The following is a 27,795-nucleotide window of genomic DNA, read 5'->3' on the forward strand; positions in this document are numbered from 1 at the left end:
ATAAATTTTAGCGTTCTTTATAATTTTAATATGAAAATTCAATTGTGACAATTTAATACATGATGAACTATTATATATTATAATTTGAAACATCTAACATTTGTTGTTAAAAAATGCTGATGAATGGTGTTCACATCAGTAATTTCTGACGGAAAATTATGTGATATTCCAAATTGATGTTTAATATTGCTAAAGTTTAAAATTCGTAATTACATTACCAAATTCACTAAAATTCGTAATTTTTAAAATAGTTAGACATGAAATCAATTATACACCACTATATATTCAAAAAAAAAAATTATACACCACTAGAATTGCACGAGAAGAGTAAAGCTATTTTTTTTTGAAGGTGTCTATGAGTGTACTTGAGTCGTTCTTCCACTGTCATTGTCGTCGTCTATTTAAAATAGCAGAGCTTCGTCGCCCATTAAGAGCGTGAAAGCACGCGCCACATAAACACGTCACCTAGGAATAGTAAAACTAAATGGCGGGGAACAGCAACAAAATTTGCTCCATTTTAAAAACAGACAGAAACCTTTTTTTTACAGAAGAAGCAAACTCTGTATTTCTTTCATAAACTGTGATTTTGTCCGAATGTACAGCGTTCAGTTCATGTTCATGTACACCACTCACTCACATTCATTAATCATTATTATATAACTAATCTGCATGTAACCTCTTAAACTTACACAGAGAGGTAAATTAGAAAAGGCATAATCTTATTTAATAATTCTTGACCTTGATTTTGCACATGGCTTCTTGGGTTTCTCTTTTCTCTCACAAATTTTAGTTTTTAATTTAATTTCACATTCACATGGTCTCCTCAATCTATCTATTTCTTAATTATATGCACCAGTAAATTAATCTAATCATTCCCCCTTTTTACGAGTAATATAAAATACTTTTGACTCTCATCATCAATCAGTTTTGCAGGTTTTTCAGATCTACAGTGAAAAAATCTGTGCCTATTCTGCAACTGAAAAGTTTTGGGTTGCTTCTGTTTTTCCAAAAGGTCAGTTCTTTGAAATTTTGTTGTGTTCACTGAAGAATTTTGGCTTCTGGGTTTGGTTTGTGTGGACCTTAATCAGTATGAATTTTGTAGAATGAGACGTTTTGATTTTGACTGATATTAGAATGTTTCAGATGTTGACGTGTTATGTAGTTATCAAGTTGTTTGGAGATATGATGTAAGCAGAATGAATTTATGTCAAGTCTTGAATTCTAATTTTAATTATAGAATTTCAATTCTGTTCTGCAAGTTGATCAAATCTATAGATTTTTTAGATTGTTTTTTAATTTATATTCAATTATGTTTATTACTTTTATAAATATTCTGAGATTTGGGTTCTTGCCACCACCTTAATTTTGGAAATAGTTGCAGGACTTGGTTAATCTCACATTTTAATATACTTCAGTTTTACTTCTTGTGTTTGTTCTTATAATTTTACTGATCACACCGATTATATTGTTCGGTAGTCATATCGTATATGTGCATTTAAGACATGTTAATAATAGTTTTTGATGGATGATATATCTATTAGGTAAGGTCTTATTTGGATTTCTGCTTGAATGTTGAGGATGTGATATTTTCTTCAATTTCATATGCTCTTTACAGGTTGTGATTATATATAGTCCGGGAATTGGTTTCGACTTCGAAAAGTTGGTATGATCATTCGCTTAGATGCTTGCTGCGTGGTTTTCATATATCTATGTATGAAGTGGAAGTAAACGACACCGAGTTCTGCAAGATGGAGAATGATCAAAATGAAGAGATGGAGATTGAAGTTGTCCCTTCAATGTGGCCTGAAGATATTGATAGTGAAAAACCTTACAATATAGAAAAGCCACGTGGAGATCAAGATATGTTGGAGGAGGTTACAATAGTCGAGGAGCCAAGTATAGTCGATTTTCATCGTCTGATAGAGCTAACAAATTACACTGACAGAGGTTCTTCGCAGCTCGCATACCTTGTAAAGCATTGGGAATATCAGCAGGCCAATGCAGTACGCCTTCTTAAGGAAGAGCTCGACTCCCTAAGCCAGCAGAAGCAGGAAGTTGAGCTCAAAAAATTGGAAATACTCGAAGATTTTAGGTTCGACGAGGAAGGTTATGGTGGTGACAAACGCCCGATATCTATTTTAGATGAAGTAATAGATTTATATCAAGTTCTTCCTTTGAGGAAGAAAGATGTAACTTTTCAAAACAAGATAGTCAAAATAGATGCTGAATATGACACTGTTGCATACTGGAAGCATAAAGCCATGGATTTGGAGAAATCGTTAGAGGCCAGTATCCAAAGAGAGCAGATGCTCATAGAGAAGTTACATGAAAGCATAAATGATCTAGAAAGACAATCATCACCGGTAGAAGAATTATCGCAGATTCTGAAAAGAGCTGATAATTTCTTACATTTTGTGCTTCAAAATGCTCCTGTTGTCATGGGCCATCAGGTACTCACATCACATCTTCAGGGATTCTTGTCATTAGTCTGTTTCTAGCCGAAGAGGCTAATTAGCTCAAAATGTTTTTCTCCAGGACAAAGAGTTAAGATATCGCTTTATCTACAATCATTTTCCGCGTTTGGGAGAGGAGGTAATGAATTGCAATAGGACATTATCTCCTTCTTGAAGTTTTCATATGTTTCGAGAACTGTCTGCTTGAGTGAAGCTACACTACTGATATTCTCTTGGTACTTTGTGTCAGGATATATTGGGAAAAACAGATATGGAAATTTTTTCAGGAGCAGGAGTTAAGGAATCACAAGATTTCAAGAGAGAAGTTCTCGAAAAAGGATTGCCTGCCAAGAGAGAAATTACATTTGAGACGGAGCTATTTGGGTTAAAGACCTTTTTGATCTATGTAGAGCCTGTATTTAGCAAGGCAGGGGAAACAATTGGGATAAATTATATGGGAATGGATGTAACTGATCAGGTAAATGAATTCATTCCCTTTATGATTTCTCAGGATCTTTCTTTATCTTGAAAAGTAATAGTAACATACGGCCCTGATTGTGTAACAGGTAAGGAAAAGAGAAAAGATGGCAAAGCTTCGAGAAGAGATAGCAGTACAAAAAGCCAAAGAAACAGAACTGAATAAAACAATCCATATAACAGGTTTATTTACTCGGTGAAAAGTTTCGTATGCTCAATTCTGTTCTAATCCATAAAAGAGTAGTGCATTCTAATCTTGATTCATTATGATGCTTCTGCAGAGGAGACAATGCGTGCAAAACAAATGCTAGCAACCATGTCTCATGAAATAAGATCTCCTCTATCTGGAGTTGTTAGTATGGCTGAGATTCTATCGACCACAAACCTTGACCGTGAACAAAGACAGCTACTGAATGTGATGATATCTTCAGGAGATCTGGTTCTTCAACTTATTAATGACATACTTGACCTTTCGAAGGTTGAGTCTGGTGTTATGAAGTTAGAAGCTACAAAGTTCCGTCCACGACAGGTTGTCAGGCATGTTCTCCAAACTGCTGCTGCGTCGTTGCAAAAAGTTCTGACTCTTGAAGGACGTATAGCCGATGATGTTCCTACTGAGGTGACAATTCTGATCTTTAAAATTAGGGGATGTGCAGTCAAGTCAATGCTGATTATGGATCAATTCTAAATGATCTTCTTTTTATGCACCAAATTCAGGTGATTGGCGATGTTCTAAGAATTCGACAAATCCTTACCAACTTGATCAGGTACTTATATACATTGCTTTGGAAGTATTTGTTGAATCTTGTGCGGATTGTGTTGGTTTAAACATGCTTGGTATTAATCCTACCTGTTTTCCACAGCAATGCGATCAAGTTTACCCATGAAGGCAAGGTAGGAATAAACCTTTATGTGGTAGCAGATCCATGTTTTGAAAAAGCAGAAGAAAATCATCACAAGTCATCTGCTGATCTGTCAACACGAAAAGCATCAAAAGAGGAAAATTGCGAATTAGCATCTCAAACTAACAATAATCAGAATGGTTCACATATCCTTCATCAAAATCATTTGCTTGATGGCGAACCTATAACCCCTGGTCGAAATAAAGTAGCAAATGGTAACAAATCGAAGGAGCCACAATCACAAGAAACAATAGTGTGGTTACGCTGTGATGTTTACGACACTGGAATTGGAATACCAGGTGCCTAACTATACCGACTTCAGTTAATTGTCAATTTCTACTGAAGAGTGCTTATTTCATATTCTTGGTATCATGTACAGAAAATGCCTTACCTACTCTTTTTAGAAAGTACATGCAAGTGAGTGCAGATCATGCGCGAAAATACGGTGGGACAGGACTGGGCCTTGCAATATGCAAACAGCTGGTGAACTGTTCTTACAATCATATATTATTATTATGCATTGGAATTTACATACTTAAGTGCTTACCTTATGACATTTCTGCGCATTTTTTTTAGGTTGAGCTGATGGGTGGCCGTCTTACTGTATCTAGCCGGGTGAACAATGGGTCTACATTTACATTTATTTTACCATACAAGGTATCATCAACATGTGATTCTTCTGATGATGCTGAGGAGCTTTCAGAGATTGTTGATCATGATGATGAGATGGAGGATGAAGCTACCGGCTTTATTTCGTTCCAACCGCGTACTTTGGGCTCTCTATTTTCTTCCAATGGATCCACCAGAGGTCAAAAATTATTACAACATAATAATAATTACCCTAATTGTCAGAAACAGAATGGTTTCTCCGACAATCTTTACTCATTTCCTTCTAACAACATTAGATCTAAAGAGACAGGTTCAGTTCAGGATTCCTGTTCTACAGTTGAAGTTGCCGAGACATTATCTGAACCTGAAAGTTCATATAGTCACAGCCCGGAACCTGATAGTGAGAATTTGGCTTGTAGAAGAAAACAGTTTCGAGATGAAAGTAATCGTCAACCGCCACAAAATGGCTCCACGGATTCCACTTGCCATGTAGACTCAAGCAGAGAAGTGGATGCACAGTCGAAGGAAATAGAAGCCAACGGATCATGCCGGGATCGCGAGAACTCTAGCATAAGTTCACAGTCTACATCCGGAAGTAGTCCACAAGTAACGCCAACGAACTCACAGCCAAAGATTCTTCTTGTAGAAGACAACAATGTTAATGTAATGGTGACACGTTCAATGATGAAGCAGTTAGGACATACTATAGATATTGTAAAAAACGGTGTTGAAGCTGTGCGTGCAGTTCATAGCAATTGCTATGATCTCGTTTTAATGGTAAATTTTAATTCGGAAATACTTTTAGTTTTTCAAGTTTATGGATATGAGTACATAACACTTGTAATGGATGAAGTGAAAGTTCGGTTAACTGATTTTGCAGGATGTGTGCATGCCAGTTATGGATGGTCTTCAAGCCACAAGATTGATTCGTTCATTCGAAGAAACTGGCAGTTGGGATGGTGCTGTGCAAGCTGGTATTGATCTGCATGCATCTTCCTCAAGTTCATTGCCGGATACTCAAGGCTGTATGCCTTCTACAAGACGGACCCCTATAATTGCGGTATGCTCTTCGATTCCTTATAACTATTGAAATTCATGATGCTAATCGTTTATAATCTGTAGCACGAAAATGAAAGCGCTAAAATGAGAAACGTCAGCTGTAAAATATAGAGTTTCAGAGTTTTACAAGCGTTTTTGCTAAAAAAAGAAACATGAAAACATAAGGCTCGTGAAGTTTCCATGCAACATAGTTTATAATACATGCTTGTGATGAGAAGAAAGCATAACTTAATACAATTATTGATAAAGTTGGTTGCTGAGTGCAGATGACTGCCAACGCATTGTCGGAAAGTTCAGAAGAATGCTACGCCAACGGTATGGATTCATTTATTTCAAAGCCTGTGACTTTCCAAAAACTGAAAGATTGTCTAGAACAATACATTCCATAACTTCTCATGTAAATGAATGACAGAGTGATAGAATAGTTTTGTAACCAATGTAACCATTAGCATCTAAATAGAAGTTGTACAAATCCATCAATACCAAAAAATGTTATAAACTTTTGGATCTAATTGTTCTGATCTTTCAAAAAATAGAGAAATTTCAGAACTCAATAAAAGAATACATGAACATGTAATTAGTGGCATCAAGTAGTGTTTATAGTTCTTGATTCCACGAGTTCATTAGTATTTATGACTACTTGTTGAGGTGTTGGATTTGGATCATCGTAAACTACAGAAGGCGTCCCGTGTTCTTCAGGAAAATCTGTTCGGACAGAACAGATTGAAGGACTTGGGTTGGTGCTGCCAAATGTATCTTATTTACTTCACTACCCTTTCTGAAAGTGTGTGATTTCAAGTCCTTGCGGTCAAAATTATATTCTGACCAACTTTATAATTCTGCTCCATACTGATGAAGAATCATATAAATCCGGATTAGGTTGCAATATTTGATCTATATTTAAGAGGGCCAACTTATTTCTAAATTACAACATATGATTTCTAATATATTTATTATATTCAGTTCAATTTTAAAAATAGAAGATGCTAAATCAGTTTTCATACAAACCAAACTAAAAAATTTATCTTAGTTAAAAAATCAATTGAACTTATCGCTGTTGTATAATTCATTTAAAAAATTAAAGGTTTTAGGATAAATTAATTTGATTTGGTTGTGTAAAATGACAAATTCAATTTAATTGAGTTACCGAATACACACTCCTAAAAAATTAACTCAAAATTAACTCTTTTATACATTTATAATCATAATTATTGAAATTAATAGTTATTAAGAAGAATGTGATAATCTAATTGTGGGATGATTTTGAATCTTAATTTTTTTAATTGTCCTTAATTTTCTTCGCAATTTCATTTTAAAAAACTTTATGGACATAAAATTGTGTCAGAATGCAAAAATTACCTCAAAGTTTATAATTGAGAAATAAAGAAAATACATAAGGAGCTTAATGGGCGTTTCATCAAAAGCAGCAGCAAGTTTGAGGTTTTTTTGCGCTGGAAAAAACATAAAGGTCAGAAGTGATACGGACTCAAAGTATTAGGGCCATTTGAGTATCTTTTCCCTAAATAATCAATTACAAATTGCTCATTATCGCATAGATTAGGGATTATACTCGCCGGAGAGATGTCGTATTTGCTTCCGCACTTGCACTCCGGATGGGCCGTCGATCAGGCCATCTTGGCCGAAGAAGAGCGTCTCGTTCTCATCCGATTTGGTCACGACTGGGATGACACCTGTATGCAGGTATCCACTTTATTTTTATTATTTACTCTTATTTAGGGTTTTAGTTTTATGAATTTTATAATCCATATTGTTATTGATTAATCGATTTAATTCATTATGCTGATTGGGATTTGGATATTTCTGATTAAATTGTTAATGATTTTTTTTTTGTTTTTGGTTTTCAGATGGATGAAGTTTTGGCTTCAGTTGCTGAGACAATTAAGAATTTTGCTGTCATATACCTTGTGAACATCACAGAAGTACCCGATTTCAACACGATGTACGAACTCTATGATCCATCCACGATCATGTTCTTCTTTCGGAACAAGCACATAATGATTGATCTTGGAACCGGGAACAACAATAAAATCAACTGGGCGCTTAAAGATAAGCAGGAGTTCGTCGACATTGTTGAGACTGTGTACCGTGGGGCAAGGAAGGGCCGCGGTTTGGTTATTGCACCTAAAGATTACTCCACCAAGTACCGCTACTAAGTGTATAGGTAAGTTATTATTCGTGTGATTCTGTTGAAAACTATGCTACGAAATTATTAAAGTGCAATGTGCTTGTTAACACAGGTTTATTGTGGTATTACTGCCTCTATTTTATTCTAGTTTTGCATTGTTACCTTGATAATACAATTAAAGCCAAAAGTTTATAAAAAAATTAGGTATCAGCTTCTATTTGAATGCTAATGGTTAGAGAAATTTTCAGGACTTGATAAAAGAAAATATAGATGTGAACTATACAAACATCTATGAATGACTACTTGTTGATTCTACAAGTTCATTAATATCTATCACTACTTGTTGAGGAGTTGGATTTGTATCTCCGTAACCTACAAAAGGCGACCCGTGTTCTTCAGGAAAATCTGTTCGGATGGAATAGATCGAAGGACTTGGCATCGCCGAATGTATCTCATGCACTTCACTACCCTTTCTGAAAGTGTGCGATTTTAAGTCCTTGTGGTCAAATATTCTGACTAAGTTGATAATTCTGCTCCATACTGACGAAGAATCTGAAACATCCGAATTTGGTAGCCAAATTTGCCTATGTTGGTAAAAGAAAACGAGGGCGAATATGATCAGAGCGAATACCGAAGCTACTCCTGCAATTAAAAATAATCCCCAGAAACTTTTGAGACTAAGGCTACTGGAAGCAATACTAGTGCTTGCATCTGGACACGGGACTTGTTTTCCAAACCATGCTTTCTCAATTCTCTTAATTTTATCTCCTTCGGTCACATCCAAGATTGCTCTCGATATATCAGGTACTAATGGAGATCCTCTAGGGAAAACCTGAAATGCCGTGTCAAAATGTAAAATTTATCTGAAAATTAGTAATTAAAAAAGAAAAAGATGAGGAGCTTACAAATCCAAAGCCACCCGTCTGAAACGTCGGTTCAACCATAGTATATTTGGAGCAATACTTTGCAAGAAACAGCTTAATGTATGGAATTTCATCAAAAGCAGCAGCAATGCCGCCATTTTTTCTTCCCTTCGAGAAAAGTTCGTTGCATTCTTCAGTAGATTTGTACATTTTGAGATTTGATTCATCAAAGCCCAAGCTTGTCAAGATATCTGGAACAAAAGAGCCTTTTAGGTACCCAACGTTATCTCCATTTTTTATGAGCTGATGAACATCAGTTACAGTTGGTATGAGCTGCTGGACGGTGAGGAGACTTGTTAAACTAGCTGTATAGCTTTGAGTGAGAATCAATACTACAAAGCACCATATGATTACTACTACTCTGGCCAAGTTGCTCATCACTTTCTCCCCTGAAATTGTAAGTATTAGTTCTTGAATTCATATCTACATTTCACGGAAAAACTTATCGAGTCGTAAATTCATTTCTTTTAAAACTCTATATTTAGAACTTATTCTAGTACAAATATATATTATTTCAGCGCTAGTGTGTCTACTATATAGTTTTATATCATCAATGCGTCGATGAGTACTTACGTTGGGCAAAAGCCATGGTGGAGAAGGAGAACCAGAAGGCTGTGCCAACTTGATGCGAAGGAGGACCTCTAAAATCTTCATTGATTCTATGTTCAAGAACCCAAACAGCAAATCCAATGAAAATAAAGAAACAGAAACTTGTCACCCAAAGATCCCATGTCAAAGGCTTCAAGAAAACCCATGCATTTTTACTCTTGTTGTCTTTAATTGGAACAAACATTGATACTCCTGACGGAGTATAAGGCAATGTGAAGTCGACATAAAAGGATCTATTGGCAATTATAGTTGTGTCTCCCACCACAGCATCAAAATCCTGTTAGTCATAGAACAAATAAAATTAACTCAGACAACAGTATACTCACTCCGTTGCAAATTAGTCGATAGTTTAGGATAGATACAAATACAAAGAAATTTAGGTTATTTAGCTAGTTGAATATAATGTTGAGGAGAGCTTAAAAGATTTACCCCAGTGTACACTTGATTGACTAGATTATTATAAGTTCCTGCAGTGCTACCATCCGGCTTAGCGAATGGGATGTATTCATAAGTCAGAGAGTAAGGCAATGCTTCTACTACAGCATCAAAAACATCTATGCAGTAGCCTTTTACACTTGTAGCATTAGACATGCTATCTCTCGTCACCTTAACAAATTCACTATAGCCTTCCTTCACCGGCACTCCGATTCTTAGTTTCTTGCCATTTGTTGGAATCTCCCATCCCTTGGGAACAAAAGTTGAATCCCCTGGCCAAATAACAGGTGCAAGATTGGACTTAGAGGTGCTTGTTTTTGCTACTGGCGAGCTCAGTTTCTTGATAAGACCATTTTTGGGTGTCCAAAATCCAAGTTCTCTAGTTCCATCACCGATAACATTGATTATCTGGAAAGCTGATGGTGGTAGCTGCCCTTTAACGAATAGGAAATCTCCAGCGAGGCCTTTGAAGCGAGTGGTTGATAATGCTTGAACTAGGGCAGGACCATTTAGTGACACCCCAAGTGATGCAAGGTCAGTCGATGAAGAAGTATTCGCCTCTCGGAAGGATAAATTTCCAGCCCCAGTTTTCTCAACTGCCATAGCTAATGCAATAGCGGCATCATATGCCCATAGTTCGAAAATACTCAATTCAAAATCAGTATTCCCTGGATTTTCCTGCAGAAAATGTCTCTTCCATCGAACACGAAAACTTTCGAGCTCCTTACTCATTGGAACATAAGGTCGAATACCAATCACACCTTGCATTGATTCAATAATAGAAGGATCTAGAGAAGTCAAATAATCAGCCATTCCATCAGTAATGATCCAAACATAGCCTTCGCTCATCATTCCAAGTTCTTTTGCTTTGGTAAAGAGACGAGAGCCCAGAAATGGCGGCATATGAACAATGAAAACTCTAGTTTGCATAGTCATCAATTTTAAAAGCTCTACAACTATTTGATCATCAGTAGAAACAGGAGATAGAGTACACCTGTAAGGGATACGGGTATCGATCTTTTGTAAAGTATCCGCTAAAAATGGCAAAATTCCTTGGCCGTACTGATTATCGATGTAAATGGGCACTGCCTGTCTCCATCCAAAAGCTTTAATGACTGCACCAATGGCATTGAGTTGAACTGAGTCATCTTGTGCAACTCTGAAAAAATATGGGGTTTTGATGGAAGTAAGTAATGAAGGATTTGTTGCAGAATATGAGATGATGGGTATCTGAGCTTTTTGTCCAAGATCAATTACGAAATCAGCTTGCATTGATGTATTTGGTCCTATGATTGCTTGCACTTGCACATTTTTTATCAGGTCCAGAGCTGTGATTTCATAACAGGAACAGCTACATGAGCAAACTGTACAATTCTCCTTTATTTTGTTTGGCAAAGGTTATATAAAAACATTGTACTTTTTGGTTTGGTACACATAATTAAACTCCTGTATACATTTTTTGGGTACAAATAAACTTAAACATGAACAAAATCTTAACTCTCTTATAGTTTAAGATAAAAGGTATAAAAAAACTTTCGTACTTTTTGAAAAGAAAAAATAATACCCTTTGAAAATAGACATATTATTGATTATAAGCAGCGCTTTTGTGCCCGTTGTGACGATGTTGAAACAGGAAATCACATTGTTATTTTCTGTCATTTTACTTGGAGTTTTTGGTCAGATTTTCTTAGCAAGATTGAGATTTTAGCATGGACCATTCCGGGTGATATTTCTAACTTTTAGTCAATGGATGGATTTGACTAATCCGAGCTACAAAAATCTTTGGGCAATGATTTAGTTTTTCTGCATTTGGGAATTTTGGAAAGCAAGAAACAAATTGATGTTTCCAATGAGGCTATTAGCAACAAGGATTTGATTTTTTTTTTTTGTATTAATAAGGGTGTGATTCATCATAGATATCACAATTCTCATTTTATTTATGGCGGTAACGATGTATTCCGATACTTAGACTTCTTTTTTGAGGTTTTAGCTTTCGATTTTTTTTCCTTCACATCTTATGGTATAGCTAATATAATCACCATTTATCAAAAAAAAAAAATAGACATATTAATAAGCTATAGTGTTTTACATGACTGTCGGATGTATGTTCATGTTACTGCAATATTGATTTTATTTTTTGATGGAAAGATAATAATTAATAGAATGTAATTTATTATTACAAAATTAACTTTTTAGTATTTTCAAATGCAAATTAAAATAGGATTAATTGCATATAAAATCACCACTTTTACACGATATTGTAAAAATAACACGACCTTTAAAACGTGGCAATTCAGGACACCACCGTTCATTTCTTTTCAAAAACAACATGAACGCATTTTTAGTGGTGGTTTTGCTGACGTGGCATGACACGTGGCACTCCCATCGGGTGTCAAATTCAGCAAAATTTTATCTAAAAACATGCTCATGTTGTTTTTGAAAAAAAATGAAAGGCGGTGCCCTGAATTGACACGTTTTAAAGGTCGTGTTATTTTTGCAATTTCGTATAACAGTGGTGCTTTTATATGTAATTAACCATTAAAATAAAGGTATCACATAGGAAAAGCGAAGAGAATTTAGGTAGGTTTTAGTGAAAATGTTCCCATTCTTGTTATTGACTGTTTCAAAGTCAAAATATTCTCATTTAAAGATCAATATTATTTTGGTCAAATGTTGACTTTTTGCTAAAAACAAACCGACTCTCTCACATACCTACATCATACCTTTTCCAAATCGGGAAAAAGTACAAAACCAACCCTAATATTACTACCAGTGTGCAAAAATGAGCCTGATGATTTTTGAAGTGCAAAAATAGCCTTAATATTCCCATTGTGGTGCAAAAATGACCATAACGTCCTGAAATCTATAGACCCCTCTATTAGACAAAATTATATCATATGTTAAACTTAAGGTTATTTTTGTGCTTCCAATATCAGGGTCATTTTTTAGCCATATCGGCAACATTAGGAGCATATATCTTTTCGATATTAACAAATATTATTTCTCAAAATTTTCATTGTAAAATTGTTCTGTAAATTATCCTTGCAATTAAATTATTTCCTTTAAATTTTTTGATTTTATTATTTTTATCTCAATTAGTATCCATGAGATTCTCATGCCATGTCAAATAGATTAGCCGAATTAACCTTTTCTTTTATACTCCACTGCCTCATATTCTTCTTTATTTCACCCAAGGATTTCTGATGTGGTAAAAGAGACTATTTACTTATTTCTTTGAAGAATAATTACAAAAAAACAAACAAACTCTCCAATTTAATTTTGATAGCAAAGTGAAAAATCTTAATCTATTTACATATTTTAGGAAATGACAAAAATGATAAACTTAGTAAAGATGAATGGTTTTATAATTTATAAAAAATAGAAAAATTCTCCAACTAATCTGTCGAACATATATAGCAGGAATAATAATAACAATATGGATATTAGTTGAAGTAAAAACAACAAAGATGAAGAATTAGAAAAAAAAAATATTTGATTTTATAGGATAATTTTATAATAGAAGTTCAAAAAAATTATTTTTCAATACACATCAACATAAAGATATAAAAATGATTCTAGTGTTGCGCATAAAAAAACTTGGCCAAATATTGTAAAAAGGCCAAACCTTTTACAAAAGTTTCACAAAAGTTCCGACCTTTTAATTTTGTCGATTTTGGCCAAAAACTGATTATTTGTTTCACAAAAGTCCTGACCTTTTAATTTTGTCGATTTTGGCCAAAAATGGATTATTTGGTTTCACAAAAGTCCCGACCTTTCAATATTTGGCATGCCAAATAGGCGTCACATAAGCGCCACATAGGCAAATTGAAATCAATCTGAGAGTTGGTCACAATTGAAACCAAATAATCAGTTTTTGGCCAAAATCGACAAAATTGAAAGATCGGGACTTTTGTGAAACTTTTATAAAAGGTTTGGCCTTTTTAAAACATTTGGCCAAAAAACTTTAATGACTTCGAAGGTAAAAAGATGATCTTAAATTTAACGGCGTGATATTTGTTTTTTGCCAGAAAACGGCGCGATATAATCATGTCTAATTGAGAACTCTAAGTTTCAGTTTTTCAGAACATTAAGGTCATTTTTGCTCCTCAATGACAATATTAGGAAATATTTGCACCTCGAAAATCATTAGGATCATTTTTGTTCTTCATCATTTTTGTTCTTCAGTGACAACATTAGGATCATTTTTATATCTTTTCCCTTCTAAATAATTAAGACGTGAGTTCCAAATCCTATCATCAAACTAGTTATAACAAAATAGTGATTACACAAACTAATTATAGAAGAAGTAATTAATTTTCCACAACTAAAGTCATCTAGACTCTAGTTCAGCCAAATGAGATCGCCTTGGTTTAGCACAAATTTTAAGACAATCAAAGTTTTTATCATCAATTTAATTTCCTCATCCACAATTTAACCATATATATATATAATAAACTGCTCATGAATTGAAGAGATAGAGAGAGAAAGAAGGTGACCTGCAGAAGCAGCGCCGACGACATCTTGCATGGAGTCTCTAACGTTAAGAACCAACCTTGTTTTGTAATAAGAATGGGAACCATAAAAATCCGACAGGGCCATCTCTATGCAGCTCAATCCTTTCCTCTCGGCCTCCAGGTCGACCACAACTCCGACATTTACGAGCACTGTCGTGTTCTGATTCTGAGCCTTCGTCATTTCTATGAACACACCAATAAGTAAAAGCAAAGTGAAAGAGATGACATATTTTGAATTATATTTTTTCATCTTCTGTTTTTGCTTATTGGGGTACTATTTCTGTATACACAAAATTATTGATTTGTTTATAACATCTCTGGATTTTATAATTATATAGAGACAAAAAGAGAGACGTGAAGAGTTTACTTTTATGCTGGGACGACGAAGAACATAAATTAATAATTGTTATTACATATTTAAATCTGCTAAATTGCTTCCACTAATGAGTGACTAAGATTGCAGACATTTGAGATGCACTGCAGTCATTTTAATTTTCCTGCTTACTTGGAATGGGCACCATTTGTTTTTATCTATTTAACTTTTTTTGATTTTTTTATCGGACAAAAAAGGAGTGTGCAGTATACTCACCGTAATACGGTCCCAAACTGACTTTAATTGTCTATTTAATGCGACACATTAGCATAATGTTCTGCGTCATTGGACTTTGAGAGACGAAATAAATAAAAATATAAAACTACAAAAGATGTAAGAAGATATAGTAAATAATTTTTTTTAAAAGTAGGGGATTTTTCATTATTACTATGTGAAATTAAAAATTACTTAACAGAAATTGAGCGACATATTCACAATTTTTGTCTATAAAAAGACTTAATAAATGCAAAACGGAAAGTATAAAAATCTATTGAATACAAAAACTAACTTAAAAAATGAATCAAAATAAATAAAAATATAAACATGCATCATGCATGAATCGTTTGATAGGTTAAGCTTTCATTACATTCTTTTAATTCCAAATTGATAAAATATTTGAGAAGAAATATATATTAAAAAATTAGCTTATAATTTCGAATTAAAAATATAAATTGCCGTCAAAGTATGATCCATATTCAGATAATAATTGTCTAACAGTTTGAGATAAAAAAAATATTTATAATAAGTACGTCGAGAGAGTTACTATATTCAGATAATAATTGTTTAATATATTATTGATTTACTTTACTTTGACCAAATCAAAGTATGATCCATAAATATGATGATTAGGCATTTTGTCTAAAGTCCAATAAGCAGATTAACTACGGGTGAAGATATTATGCTATTCCAGATCAGAATTTTTATTTATTTTATTGTATAACCTATTGGTTTACTTTACCTTGACTAATTCAAAGTTTGTTCGATGTCAGAAAATTAAAGTTTGATTAGAGAAATTATGACCTGATGAATTGCAAATTTTGACGATTAGGCATTTTCTGGTGATTTTGTTATCTCCAATTTGAAGTCTTGTGAATTAAGACGGATAATTGACATTGATGGTATCGAAACTACAACTTATTTATTTGTGTGATCAAATTTTAATTTGTTTCTAATTATTAAATTTTAATTTGTTTTAACAGAAGTTTTTTTTTAAATAAACAATTTGGCAATCGGAGAGCTTTTTGGTCAAATTATACACAAATGTCAAGTTTTATAGAAAAGAATAAAAAAATATAACTTTATTTTTTTTATTGAAAAACCTCTCATATAAATAAAATTAATATTTAATAACCAAATAGAATAGATAATAGTAGAATTTAATAATTGACGTAGCAGAAGTCACAACTAAGAACCAGATAATTTAAATGTCGTTGATACGTAATATACTAGCAAGTAAACTTCTAAAACTTATTGATTCAATATCAAGAATTTTAATGAGGCATCAAAATTTCGTTGATCCAATTAAGTACCGAAATTTCAAAAAATGATTAAATCTGTCTTTAACTATATAAATTGCCGTCAAACAACTCATAACGCTGTCTAAATACTAAAATAAAAAAAACCCTAAAGGAAATAAAATAACAAAAATTTTAAATCTACCATAATCACAAAATTGCCATTTTAAAGGCTCAAACGATGGAATTTTGTCCAAAAAACGATGTAGACCATAAATAAAGCTGAAGAGTATTGATTGTTAGCTAATTTAACTTGTTTCTTATAAATTTAGGCTCAGAAATTGCCCAAATCGCACCTCCAATTTTGATAAAATTACAAAATGTTATTATGCCGCCTTGTACTCCTTTTTCTCCATGAAGTCGAATTCCGTCTTCACAACTGCATCAATAACCATTTTAAACGAATCAAAATTTAATCATCAAAATATAAAATAGTAATAGTTTGAATACTTCCACGGTCAATTACCCGAATTAAGATATTATGCTATCTTTCTTGCCAATTCAGATGACTCATAAAGCTTTCATTCTTGACTTGCTTGATTACTACTAACTTCATAAAGAGGCTGAAGAAACCACGACCAAATAAATAGTTTACTATTTTGATTTAAATATAAAATATATTATAAATTTTAACATGTTTTATGATTTTACTATAAATTTTTAATTTTTAGCAATTTAAAATATGAAATCTCATTTTTTAAATCAAAATGATGAGCTTTGATAATATCGATTATGAACGTAGTAATCTATATATTTTGTCGTCCACATTAATATTTTTGTATTGAAATATTTAGTTTTTTTATCATTTAAGATAAATTTCATCTCGAATGAGAAAATATGTCACAAAAATTTATAAAAATCGAAAAAGCTTATGATAATAAAACGGCTTAATAGCATAAAAAAATCACAAATTTTAGTGTGTTTAAACTTTTAATTTTGGCAAATTAATACATTAACTTTTTTTTTTTTGTAATTTTAGCACCGAGCAATTTTCTGTCAGAAAAATGTTGATGTGGACGTCGGAACAGTGATTATTCCGTCGTACACATCAACATTTTTCTCTATTTTTCTGAAAGAAAATTGACCGGTGCTAAAATTGCAAAAAATCAAAAGTTTGTGTATTAATTTGCCAAAATTAAAAGTTCATATTAAATTTGCAAAACATGCTAACATCGTGGTTTTTTATAAGCCATTAAGCCTAATAAAATTCCTGAATCATCTTAGATTTACGTTTAGGCTTTTATTAGATTCCTTAAACGACTAGCAGACATCTAGGTTTTATACTTTGACTTTAATTCTAAGATGACTCAAACAACAAATGACTTGGAATTCATTTTCTTAGCTTGAATTCAACCGATTAAGAAGCAGAAGACGATTCTAATTAATGGTCATATAGTCATCAGAATCATAGTATTCTAATTGACACATTAGAACAGAGTAAATTTCTAGAAAATTAAGTCCTCCACAAATTTCAAAGTTACACATATAAGGACAACACTAGTTAATAAATAAAAGAATATATAGATATGACGGTAAGTTTAACATCTTTGATTTTGAGAGCCTCAACTACTAGGCTGAATACATAGTTTGACCCCTGAACTTGTACTTTTTTACCCATTTAACTTCCAAACTTAACATCTCACCTATCGAACCCCTGAACTTGTTAAATAACCCGATTTGACCCCCGAACTTGATAAATACGTAAACATTTAACCCCTCCGTACACAATTTCTTCTAGAACGTTTCAAGTGACAGGTGGACACGAAGGGTTCAATACTTATATATTTATCAAGTTCAGGGGTTAAATCGGATTATTTAACAACTTCAGAGGTTCGATAGGTGAGACGTTAAATTTAGGGGTTAGATGGGTAAAAGGGTACAAATTCAGAGGTCAAACTATGTATTAAGCCTCAACTACTACTACATGAACTATACAACCATTATGGATGACTACAATTCCACAAGCTCATTAATATTTATCACTACTTGTTGAGGAGTTGGATTTGGATCTCCGTAATCCATAGAAGGCGTCCCGTGTTCTTCAGGAAAATTGGTTTGGACGGAATAGATTGAAGGACTTGGCATTGCCAAATGTATCTCATGCACTTCTTTACCCTTTCTGAAAGTGTGTGATTTCAAGTCCTTGTGGTCAAATATCCTGACCAACTTAACAATTCTGCTACAAACTGATGAAGAATCTAATAAATTTGGATTAGGTAGTAAAATTTGTCTTTGTTGGTAAAAGAAGACAAGTGCGAAAACAATAAGAGCTAAAACTGAAGCTACTCCAACAATTAAAAATAGACCCCAGAAACTTCTGAGACTAAGGCTACTGGAAGAAATAATAGTGCTTGGATCTGGACATGGGACTTGTTCTCCAAACCATGCTCTTTTAATTCTCTTCATTTTATCTCCTTCCCTTAAATTCAGGATCGCTCTCGATATGTTAGGTACTAATGGAGATCCTCAAGGAAAAACCTGAAACTTCGTGTCAGAATGCAAAATTTATCTGAACATTAGTAATAAAAAAAAAGACGAGGAGCTTACAAATCCAAAGCCACCTGTCTGAAACGTCGGTTCAACCATAGTATATTTGGAGCAATACTTTGCAAGAAACAGCTTAATGCATGGAATTTCATAGAAAGCAGCAGCAATGCCGCCATTTTTTCTTCCCTTCGAGAAAAGTTCGTTGCATTGTTCAGTAGATTTGTACATTTTGAGATTTGATTCGTCAAAGCCCAAGCTTGTCAAGATACCTAGAACAAAAGAGCCCTTCGGATAGCCTACGTTATCTCCATTTTTAATGAGCTGATGAACATCAGTTACAGTTGGTATGAGCTGCTGGACGGTGAGGAGACTCGTTAAACTAGCTGTATAGCTTTGAGTGAGAATCAATACTACAAAGCACCATATGATTACTACTACTCTGGCCAAGTTTCTCATCACTTTCTCCCCTGAAATTGTAAGTATTAGTTCTTGAATTTGTATCTACGTTGCTCGAAAAAACTTAACGAGTCCTAAATTCGTTATTTTCAACACTATCTTAAGAACTTATTTTCGTAAAAAGATATATTATTTCGGAGCTTTTTGAGCATGTACTACATAGTATTATACCATCGAGGCGTTGATGAGTACTTACGTTGGGCAAAAGCCATGGTGGAGAAAGAGAACCAGAAGGCTGTGCCAACTTGATGAGAAGGAGGACCTCTAAAATCTTCATTGACTCTATGTTCAAGAACCCACACAGTAAATGCAATGAAAATAAAGAAACAAAAGCTTGTCAACCAAAGATCCCATGTCAAAGGCTTCAAGAAAACCCATGCATTTTTACTCTTGTTGTCTTTAATTGGAACTAACATTGATACTCCTGACTCAGTATAAGGCAGTGTGAAGTCCACATAAAGGATCTATTGGCAATTATAGCTATATCTCCCACCACAGCATCAAAATTCTGTTATTCAAGGAACGGATAAAATTAGTTTAGACAGTTTACAAATACATATACCGAGAAATTTAGTTCATTTAGCTGGTTAACTATAATATTGAGGAGAGATTAAAAGATTTACCCTAGTGTACACTTGATTGACTAGATCATTATAAGTTCCTGCAGCGGTACCATCAGGCATAGCAAATGGGATGTATTCATGAGTTAGAGAGTAAGGCAATGCTTCTACTACAGCATCAAAAACATCTATGCAGTAACCTGTTATATTTGTAGTATTAGTCAGGCCATCTCTCCTCACCTTTACAAATTCAGTATAGCCATCCTTCACTGGCACTCCGATTCGTAGTTTCTTGCCATTTGTCGGAATCTCCCATCCCTTAGGAACAGAAGATGAATCCCCTGGCCAAATAACAGGTCCAAGATTGGACTTAGAAGTGCCTGTTTTTGCTACTGATGAGTTCAGTTTCTTGACAAGTCCATTTTTGTGTGTCCAAAATCCGAGTCCTCTAGTTCTATCGACGATGACATTGATTATTTCGAAAGATGGTGGTGGTAGCTGCCCTTTAACGAAACGGAAATCTCCGATGAGGCCTTTGAAGCGAGTGGTTGATAATGCTTGAACAAGGGCATGACCATTTAGAGACACCCCAAGTGATGCGAGGTCAGTTGATTAAGAAGAAGTATTCGCCTTTCCAAAGGCGAAATTTGCAGCTCCAGTTTTCTCAATTGCCATGGCTAATGCAGTAGCAGCATCATAAGCCCTTAGTTCAAATATGCTCAATTCAAAATCAACATTTCCTGGATTTTCTTGCAGAAAATTTCTCTTTCAAGGAACACGAAAATTTTCGAGCTCTTTACACCTTGGAACGTAAGGTCGAACACCAATCACATCTTGCATTGATTCAATGATAAAAGGATTTAAAGAACTCAAGTGGTCAGTCATTCCATCAGTAATGATCCAAACATAGCCTTCGCTCATCATTCCAAGCTCTTTTGCTTTGGTAAAGAGACGAGAGCCCAGAAATTGTGGCATATGAACAATGAAAACCCGAGTTTGCATAGTTATCAACTTCAAAAGCTCTTCAACTATCTGATCATCAGTAGCAACGGGAGATAGAGTAAACCTGTAAGGGATATGAGTATCAATTCGTTGTAAAGAATCAGCTAAAAATGGCAAAATTCCTCGGCCGTACTGATTATCGATGTAAATGGGCACTGCCTGTCTCCATCCAAAAGCTTTAATGATGGCAGTAATGGCTTCGAGTTGAACTGAGTCATCTTGTGCAGCTCGGAAAAAATATGGGGTTTCGATGGAAGTAAGTGAAGGATTTATTGCAGAATATGAGATGATGGGTATCTGAGCTTTTTGTCCAAGATCAATTACGAAATCAGCTTGCATTGATGTGTTCGGACCTATGATTGCTTGCACTTGCACATTTTTTATCAGCTCCAGAGCTGTGATTTCATTACAGGAAGAACAACATGAGCGAACTGAAAACATGTTTAATGTTTATAGGAAGAACAACTTGCATTGTTTATTTGTGCTTGATTCTATGTTTATTTATTTAAACGATATGAACAATATTTGGCTCGTTTATGTTCACAAATAGCTCGATTACGGTTTCGTGAACTAGTTCGTATAAAAGCTTGATAAAGAGTTTAGGAACTGATACATATAAGAATTAAATAAGAGTTCCAGAACTGGCTAATCTTATTTAAATCAAATATAAAACATTCTTAATACATTGCAATTTTATTGTTATAAACAAAATTGCATAGTTTTAACAAAAGAAAAAAGCAAAATTAAGTAGTTTCGGCTCGTGTTTGTGTTCGTTTAACTGTTAAACGGATAAATATGAGTTGAATACAAACCAAATAAGAACACTATAAATTTTAAATAAATTGAATATAAACACTAATTCAAATTAAGTTCAGAAAAATATAATAACCGATACAAATTCCTCGTTCATATTACGAGCCGAATATGAACATTTCAAAATTTCGGTTGGGTTATGTTATGTTCACAGCACTATTACATTGTCAGAGGCAAGAAATGAAAGTTTCCCTATATCTTGTTATTGACTGTTTCAAAGTCAATATATTCTTAGAGAGAACATTTAATATTATTTTGGTCAAATGATAAATCTGAATTATTTTTCTAAAGACATTTTTTGGGTCGGGAATGAGATGAATCTATCAAAACAGAGCCAAAAAGAAACCAACTGACACACATAACTATATCATAATTATTCTAAAATAAACAAGACGTGAGTTCCTATCATCAAACTAATTTTTAAACATTGATTGAAAGAACTATTTATAAAAAGAATTGATAAAATAATAATAAAAAAAACAAGTTAATCAGTGTTTCATTATAAATATTATCCTGTAGAAAAAAACAAGTGAAGGTTTTAGAAAAAATGTTCTGCATCTTAAAATAGCAGAATTGAAGAGATAGAGACACTACAAGAACAATTTTAATCTTCAATTTTTTTAGTATTGTTAAGGATCGATGGTATTGTTTTGTAACGTGAAATTATACAAAATGTGTCCGCTTTTTTATTTGTAGCTTATATTTTCGATAAACGGTAATTATAAGCTGCACAATTCAAAAATACAAAAAAATAAATTGTGTTATGCAATGTTTAAAAAAATAAAATTAGACTGTTACAAACATAAAACGTGAGACTTAATATGCAAATAACTCTAATATTAATATTAGAATATAGCATTATATCATTATTTTGGCGTTTGCTTTAATATTTTTAATAGGAAATTTTCCATATTCTAGATTATATGTAAACAAGGTTTGGGGTTTAAATTATCAAAGTTGACAAATTTACGTTTAAAACTTTAAATTATAAAACACGCTAATTTTCATGATTTATTTTACAGTTATCTACTTACCACTGTTATTTGTATGTTTAAGGTAAATTTGATCTCGAATGAGAAAATATGTCATAAGAGTTAACATGTTTATTGATAAATCTCCCATAAACTCTCATCAAATCTTTTTTGAACAAAGGGTCAACGCGCCCTAGGGGTGAGCATCGGTCCGTTCGGTTCAGTTCGGTTAGAAATTTTTCGGTTTTTTCGGTTTTTGGTTTGGAAAATTCTCAAACCGAACCGAACTTTTAGTTTGGAGGTGAAAAAACCGAACCGAACCAAACCGAAAATTTCGGTTCGGTACGGTTCGGTTCGGTTAAAACCGAATTTCACCACTTTTTATTTCTTTAAAATTTTTTATATTAAAATTAATTGAAATATTAAATAATTAGAGTATAATAAACTTCCATATATGTTTAAATAACAATTATTAACTTATATATCAACAATAATTAAGATATAAATACAAAAAACATATAAATATAAGTATATATGTATATTATTTTTAAAATATATATATATTTTATATTAAAGTTTGGTTAATTCGGTTTTTCGGTCGGTTCGGTTTTCAAAACACCCAAACCAAACCGAACACCGAACACCAAACTTTACCTAGAGTAGAAACCGAACCAAACCGTTTTCACCGAAAAATCGAACCAAACATCAAAATTCGGTTCGGTTCGGTTTTTCAGTTTGGTTCGGTTCTTGCTCACCCCTAACGCGCCCCCTAAAATTGTGTCATGGGATCATCTAATCCAATTTATACTTTTTTGAGCAACTAACCCCAAAACTCTTCATTTTCGGGTCAAATAATCCCATAATTGTATTTTTAAAACGCGTAAAATATAAATCGGAGATGAGGGATGCAAAAAAATAATTAGATACTTCCCTAATTGTTGCGATATAATTATTCTTAATCTGTTTTTTAAAATTAAAATATAAATTATGGGGTTATTTGACCCAAAAATGAAAAATTTTGGAGTTAGTTGCTCAAAAAAGTATAAATTGGACTAGATAACCTCGTGCCACAAATTTAGGGAGCGCGTTAACCCTTTGTTCAATATTTTTTTTGGAACATTCTTACATATATTAATAAGCTGTATATAAAATACATTGAAGCCAATGAAATTGGTTTTGCCATATTACAATTTTTATTTTACATTTAGTTTTTATTTTAATAATTGTATTATAATTATTAATATTTTTATATTGCTAAACATTAGAGTTGGGATATATATACACACACACTCCAAATTTAAAACTCATCTTCTAATATTCGTTTTTGAGAAATCTATAATTTCTTATAGTAAATTATTACATATAGATTAAGCAATAAAACTCATCCATAATTTTTTTTACTAACCCATGCTTGATTAATATTTTTATTACAATAAAAAGAGGGAGAATCGAATCTAATACTCTTAACCGAGGCTATACATGTGGGGACACGCTTGTTTAATGTTTATTAAATACAAATTAATGAATAATATCTTGAGGGATTGAATTTTCTCAAGTATATTTTGAATTTGAGTAGGTCATTTCACGGTATATACCATTCTTTTTTTTTTTTGAAACTCAATACCAACTTTATTAATGAATATCAGAAGCTAGTACATCAATAAGAAAATGAGGTGGACTATTCCACACTCTACACACAGACATAGAATTGACTGCTTTCGCCAAACAATGGGCAGCAGAATTCGCTGAGCGTTTTACAAAAGTAAAGGAAATATTATCCATATTGCGCAACAAAACCTTGATGTCAGACACAACATCAGCAAAATAAGAGATATCCTTGCAAGGGCTCTTAAGAGCAAGGACTAGCTCTTGACAGTCTGTCTCAACACGAATCGGAGAAGCTCCTCTAGTTTTCAGCCAACTAAGAGCCTCACGAAACCCAATTGCCTCCGCAGTTCGTGGCTCATAAGAACCGAGAAGACCAGCCTGCTTGGCAGCACAAAAATGACCTCTATGGTCGCGAAGAATACATCCATAGGCACTAAAGTTTCCAGCAACAACAATGGCAGCATCAACATTGCAAGTGAAAGTACCTGGAACCGGGTTATGCCAACAGCTTGCTGGAGGATGAAGCGCAGGAGAAGAGCCGTTCAGTTTAGAAGCTCTTGCGTCTTTCCACTGTCTAAGGAAAACGCTAGATGCCCGCACCACATCAGCAGGAGAATCAGATTTTTGATTCCAAACCATATTATTCCTGTTCTTCCACAAATACCAGAATAAAACACACAAACCATCAAAATTATCGGTACTCATCATAGCATATTCACATAGAACCAATCAATAAAAGACATAGCAGATCTATTATAGTTGGTCTTTAAAAATAGCTTGAGACAGTCTTGAGCGAAAGAGCAATCACGGAAAACATGAGTTTCAGATTCGCCTTCCTCCTTACAGAGACTGCATTGATTCACAACCACGGCATGACGTTGTAGAAGATTGTCAACCGTAGGAAGGCAGCCTGTTAGAGTTCTCCATAAACAATTCTTAACTGAAGGGGGAATACTCAAACTCCAAAACTTATTCCAGTTAATCTTTTGAATAGAAGAATCTATAAGATGATGATTACTAAAAGACTGATGATAGGCACTTTTGACTGAAAATAAGCCCTTTTTATCCTTGTTCCAGAACCAACAATCATTGTTTCTGCTTGGGTTTAAAGGAATAGAGTATATAAGAGCCCTATCCCTTTCATTAAACAGAAAATCAATAATGGAGGTGTCCCAACTCGCTCCTGGGATGATAAGCTGAGAGACATAAATAATGTCATTATTTTGCGGTTCCATTGACGTTACAAACGGAGCGTCGTTCGCCGGAAGCCAAGGATCAGTCCAAATCAACGTAGATGAGCCATCACCTATCTTACGAGCTAAACCTTTAACCGCAATCTCCCTCCCAGCCAAGATACTACGCCACACATACGAAGGATTACTTCCGATAACTGACTAAAGAAAGCCACATTGAGGAAAATAACGAGCTTTGAGAACCGCTGAGGCCAAAGAAGAAGGAGAATGAAGGATGCGCCAGCTATGTTTAGCCAACAAGGCAAGATTGAAATCATGCAAATTACGAAAACCAATCCCTCCGAATCTTTTAGAAAGACACATTTTTTCCCAGCGTTGCCAAATGATGCCCAAATTACTATTTCCCGAAGCTTTCCACCAAAACCGAGATATAACCTTCTCAATATCATCACAAAGATTTTTTGGGAAAAGAAATACTCCCATGGCATAGGTAGGTAAGGCTTGAAGCACAGCCTTTATCAGAATCTCTTTACCTGCTCTAGAGAGAGACTTCTCTTTCCAATCTTGAAGTCTTTGAAGAATGCGATCTTTGATGTAACCAAAGGTTTGGGTCTTGCTTCTCCCTACAGAGATTGGGAGACCCAAATAAATACCCATCTCAGTAACCTGCTGAACCCGTAGGGCATTACAAATGTCAGAGCACATCATATGATTTGAGTTTCTGCTGAACGTGATGGAAGACTTCTGAAAGTTGACTCTTTGGCCCGAGGCTGATTAGTAACTAGCAAGGCTCTCGCGAATACAATCTGCTTCAGCTATTGTGGCATTGAAGAATAAATAGCTGTCGTCCGCAAAAAAGAGGTGAGAAACAGGAGGGGCTGTAGGAGCAATTTTAAGACCATGTATCTGACCCCGGTTAACTTTAGAAGCAAGGAGTTTCGATAAGCCTTCAGCGCATATGATGAAGAGGTATGGCGAAAGCGGATCTCCTTGCCGGAGGCCACGGAAAGGCCGGATAGGACCTAGTTCTCTGCCGTCATGCACAACAGTATATTGAACCGTCTCGACACAAAGCTTGATCTAGTTAACCCAGACATTAGAGAAACCAAGGGTACTCAACATAGCAGAAAGAAAACCCCATTCAATGCGTTCATACGCCTTACTCATATCAAGTTTAAGGGCAGCCAATCCTATTTTTCCTTGACGCTTACATTTAAGATGGTGAAGCAATTCATAAGCAACTAAGACATTATCAGAAATTAAACAATCTGGAAGGAAAGCACTTTGAGAAGGCGAAATGATATATGGCAGAATTTGTTTGAGTCTATTAGCAAGCATCTTAGACACAATCTTAAACAAGACATTACACAAGGCAATCGGTCTCATATCAGTAATATGACTAACATTTTCTTTCTTAGGAATAAGAACAATGAGCGTATCATTCAAACCATTCGGCATATGGCAATTATTAAGAATGTCAAGGAAAGATCTAGATACCTCAGAACCCACAATATTCCAAAATCTCTGAAAGAACGCTGGGTTAAAACCATCTGGTCCCGGACTCTTGTCTGGGTGCATAGCAAATAAAGCTGTGCGGACATCCTCTTTTGTAAAGGTCCTGGTGAGGAACTCATTCTGGGCATTAGACACCACTGAACCAACAACAGAAAGAACCTCTCTCATATCACCATTGTTAGAAGAGTAAATAGATTCAAAATAATCAACAATTAGATTATCCAAACCTGAGCTCCAAGTTCGCCAATTTCCCTGGTCATCTTGAAGTTGTTGGACTGTATTTTTTCCTTTTCCTTGATGAAGCGAAAGAATGAAAATACTTCGAATTGCAATCACCTTCTTGGAACCAAAAGAGCTTAGCTCTCTGCCTCCAATAATCCTCCTGTTGGGTAAGGATCATGCCATAATCTTTAGAGGCATTGTTGTATTGAGCCAGCGAATAAGAATCAGTTTTTCCTCTGTGTCTAGCCATCATGTGTTTGCTGATATCCAATCTCCTTTTGAAGGACTTGATAATAGCTCTTCCCCAATTCTGAAGGGCCTCGGTACAGTTAGCTATGCGCCCTTTGATGCCTTCAGAAGCATTCATATGCCAAGCTTGGAAAACAACTTCAGAGCAATCATTTTCTCGGAGCCAAGAGTTCTCGAATCTGAAGCGACGAGAATGAGTATTTTGCTGCCCAATTTTTAACTCTAGAAACAAAGACGAATGATCAGAAGAGATTGTGTTAATATTACGGAGCTTTGACTGATTGAAGCAGGACTGCCAAAGGGGATTAACAAGAACACGATCAAGGCGCTCCTCGATCCAATTATCCGTACCTCTTCCTCTTTCCCACGTATAAGGATGACCAATCATATCTAAATCCATAAGGTCACAATCTGTAATAGCCAAATTGAAACCATCAATGAGCCAATTAGGTTGAACATTACCTCCTCTCTTTTCACTAGAGCGGAGTATGTCGTTGAAGTCACCAGCACAACACCAAGGAAGGGAGGCCAAATTGTTGAGAGAACGGAGAAGATCCCAAGACTCACGGCGACGGTGTCTTTCCGGGAACCCATAAAAACCTGTGAAGCGCCATTGCGGCAACTGAGGGAGAGAGACAATGGCATCGATGAAATTATTATCAAAGCTTCTGATAGAGACCCAATCTTGATTTCGCCAGAACAAAG

The 27,795-nt window shown here is 34.4% G+C and overlaps 5 protein-coding genes across 6 annotated transcripts in view; 2 read left to right on the forward strand and 3 right to left on the reverse strand.

Moving 5' to 3' along the window:
- The first annotated feature begins 546 nt into the window (after positions 1-546).
- On the forward strand, positions 547-6,102 carry LOC126667085 (histidine kinase 5). Its single transcript, XM_050360051.2, has 13 exons — positions 547-697; positions 926-1,012; positions 1,616-2,450; positions 2,536-2,592; positions 2,704-2,931; positions 3,020-3,113; positions 3,212-3,549; positions 3,648-3,697; positions 3,794-4,131; positions 4,212-4,315; positions 4,409-5,218; positions 5,322-5,501; positions 5,767-6,102. The coding sequence occupies exons 3-13, from the start codon at positions 1,710-1,712 to the stop codon at positions 5,887-5,889; spliced, it is 3,063 nt and encodes a 1,020-aa protein (XP_050216008.1). The 5' UTR covers positions 547-697; positions 926-1,012; positions 1,616-1,709; the 3' UTR covers positions 5,890-6,102.
- A 932-nt stretch (positions 6,103-7,034) lies between these two features.
- LOC126667088 (thioredoxin-like protein YLS8) lies at positions 7,035-7,793 on the forward strand. The gene is made up of 2 exons (XM_050360056.2): positions 7,035-7,201; positions 7,366-7,793. Exons 1-2 carry the CDS (start codon positions 7,082-7,084, stop codon positions 7,672-7,674), a joined length of 429 nt encoding a protein of 142 aa, XP_050216013.1. The 5' UTR covers positions 7,035-7,081; the 3' UTR covers positions 7,675-7,793.
- An 85-nt stretch (positions 7,794-7,878) lies between these two features.
- LOC126667086 (glutamate receptor 2.7-like) overlaps positions 7,879-27,795 on the reverse strand; it is a 36,975-nt gene continuing 17,058 nt past the window's right edge. Inside the window, exons 1-5 of one of the 2 annotated variants that reach the window (XM_050360055.2) lie at positions 14,110-14,454; positions 9,608-10,941; positions 9,143-9,455; positions 8,552-8,958; positions 7,879-8,478 (exon numbers count right to left, since the gene is read on the reverse strand). In XM_050360055.2, the coding sequence (XP_050216012.2) occupies positions 7,936-8,478; positions 8,552-8,958; positions 9,143-9,455; positions 9,608-10,941; positions 14,110-14,377 (2,865 nt within the window). In that variant the 5' untranslated portion in view covers positions 14,378-14,454 and the 3' untranslated portion in view covers positions 7,879-7,935. Of the gene's footprint in view, positions 8,479-8,551; positions 8,959-9,142; positions 9,456-9,607; positions 10,942-14,109; positions 14,455-27,795 lie in introns of those variants that run through there. The other variant, XM_050360054.2, reaches the window with a different exon arrangement.
- Positions 17,516-18,420, reverse strand: LOC130015038 (glutamate receptor 2.8-like). Its single transcript, XM_056104443.1, has one exon. It carries the CDS (start codon positions 18,418-18,420, stop codon positions 17,965-17,967), a length of 456 nt encoding a protein of 151 aa, XP_055960418.1. The 3' UTR covers positions 17,516-17,964.
- On the reverse strand, positions 17,516-20,960 carry LOC130015146 (glutamate receptor 2.2-like). The gene is given in 5 exon segments (XM_056104767.1): positions 17,516-18,952; positions 19,138-19,417; positions 19,420-19,465; positions 19,581-20,129; positions 20,295-20,960. Coding segments are annotated over 5 exon segments (1,974 nt in total). The 3' UTR covers positions 17,516-18,519.

The sequence above is a fragment of the Mercurialis annua genome, linkage group LG2 (genome assembly GCF_937616625.2).
Source record: "Mercurialis annua linkage group LG2, ddMerAnnu1.2, whole genome shotgun sequence".
Classification (NCBI taxonomy): domain Eukaryota; kingdom Viridiplantae; phylum Streptophyta; class Magnoliopsida; order Malpighiales; family Euphorbiaceae; genus Mercurialis; species Mercurialis annua.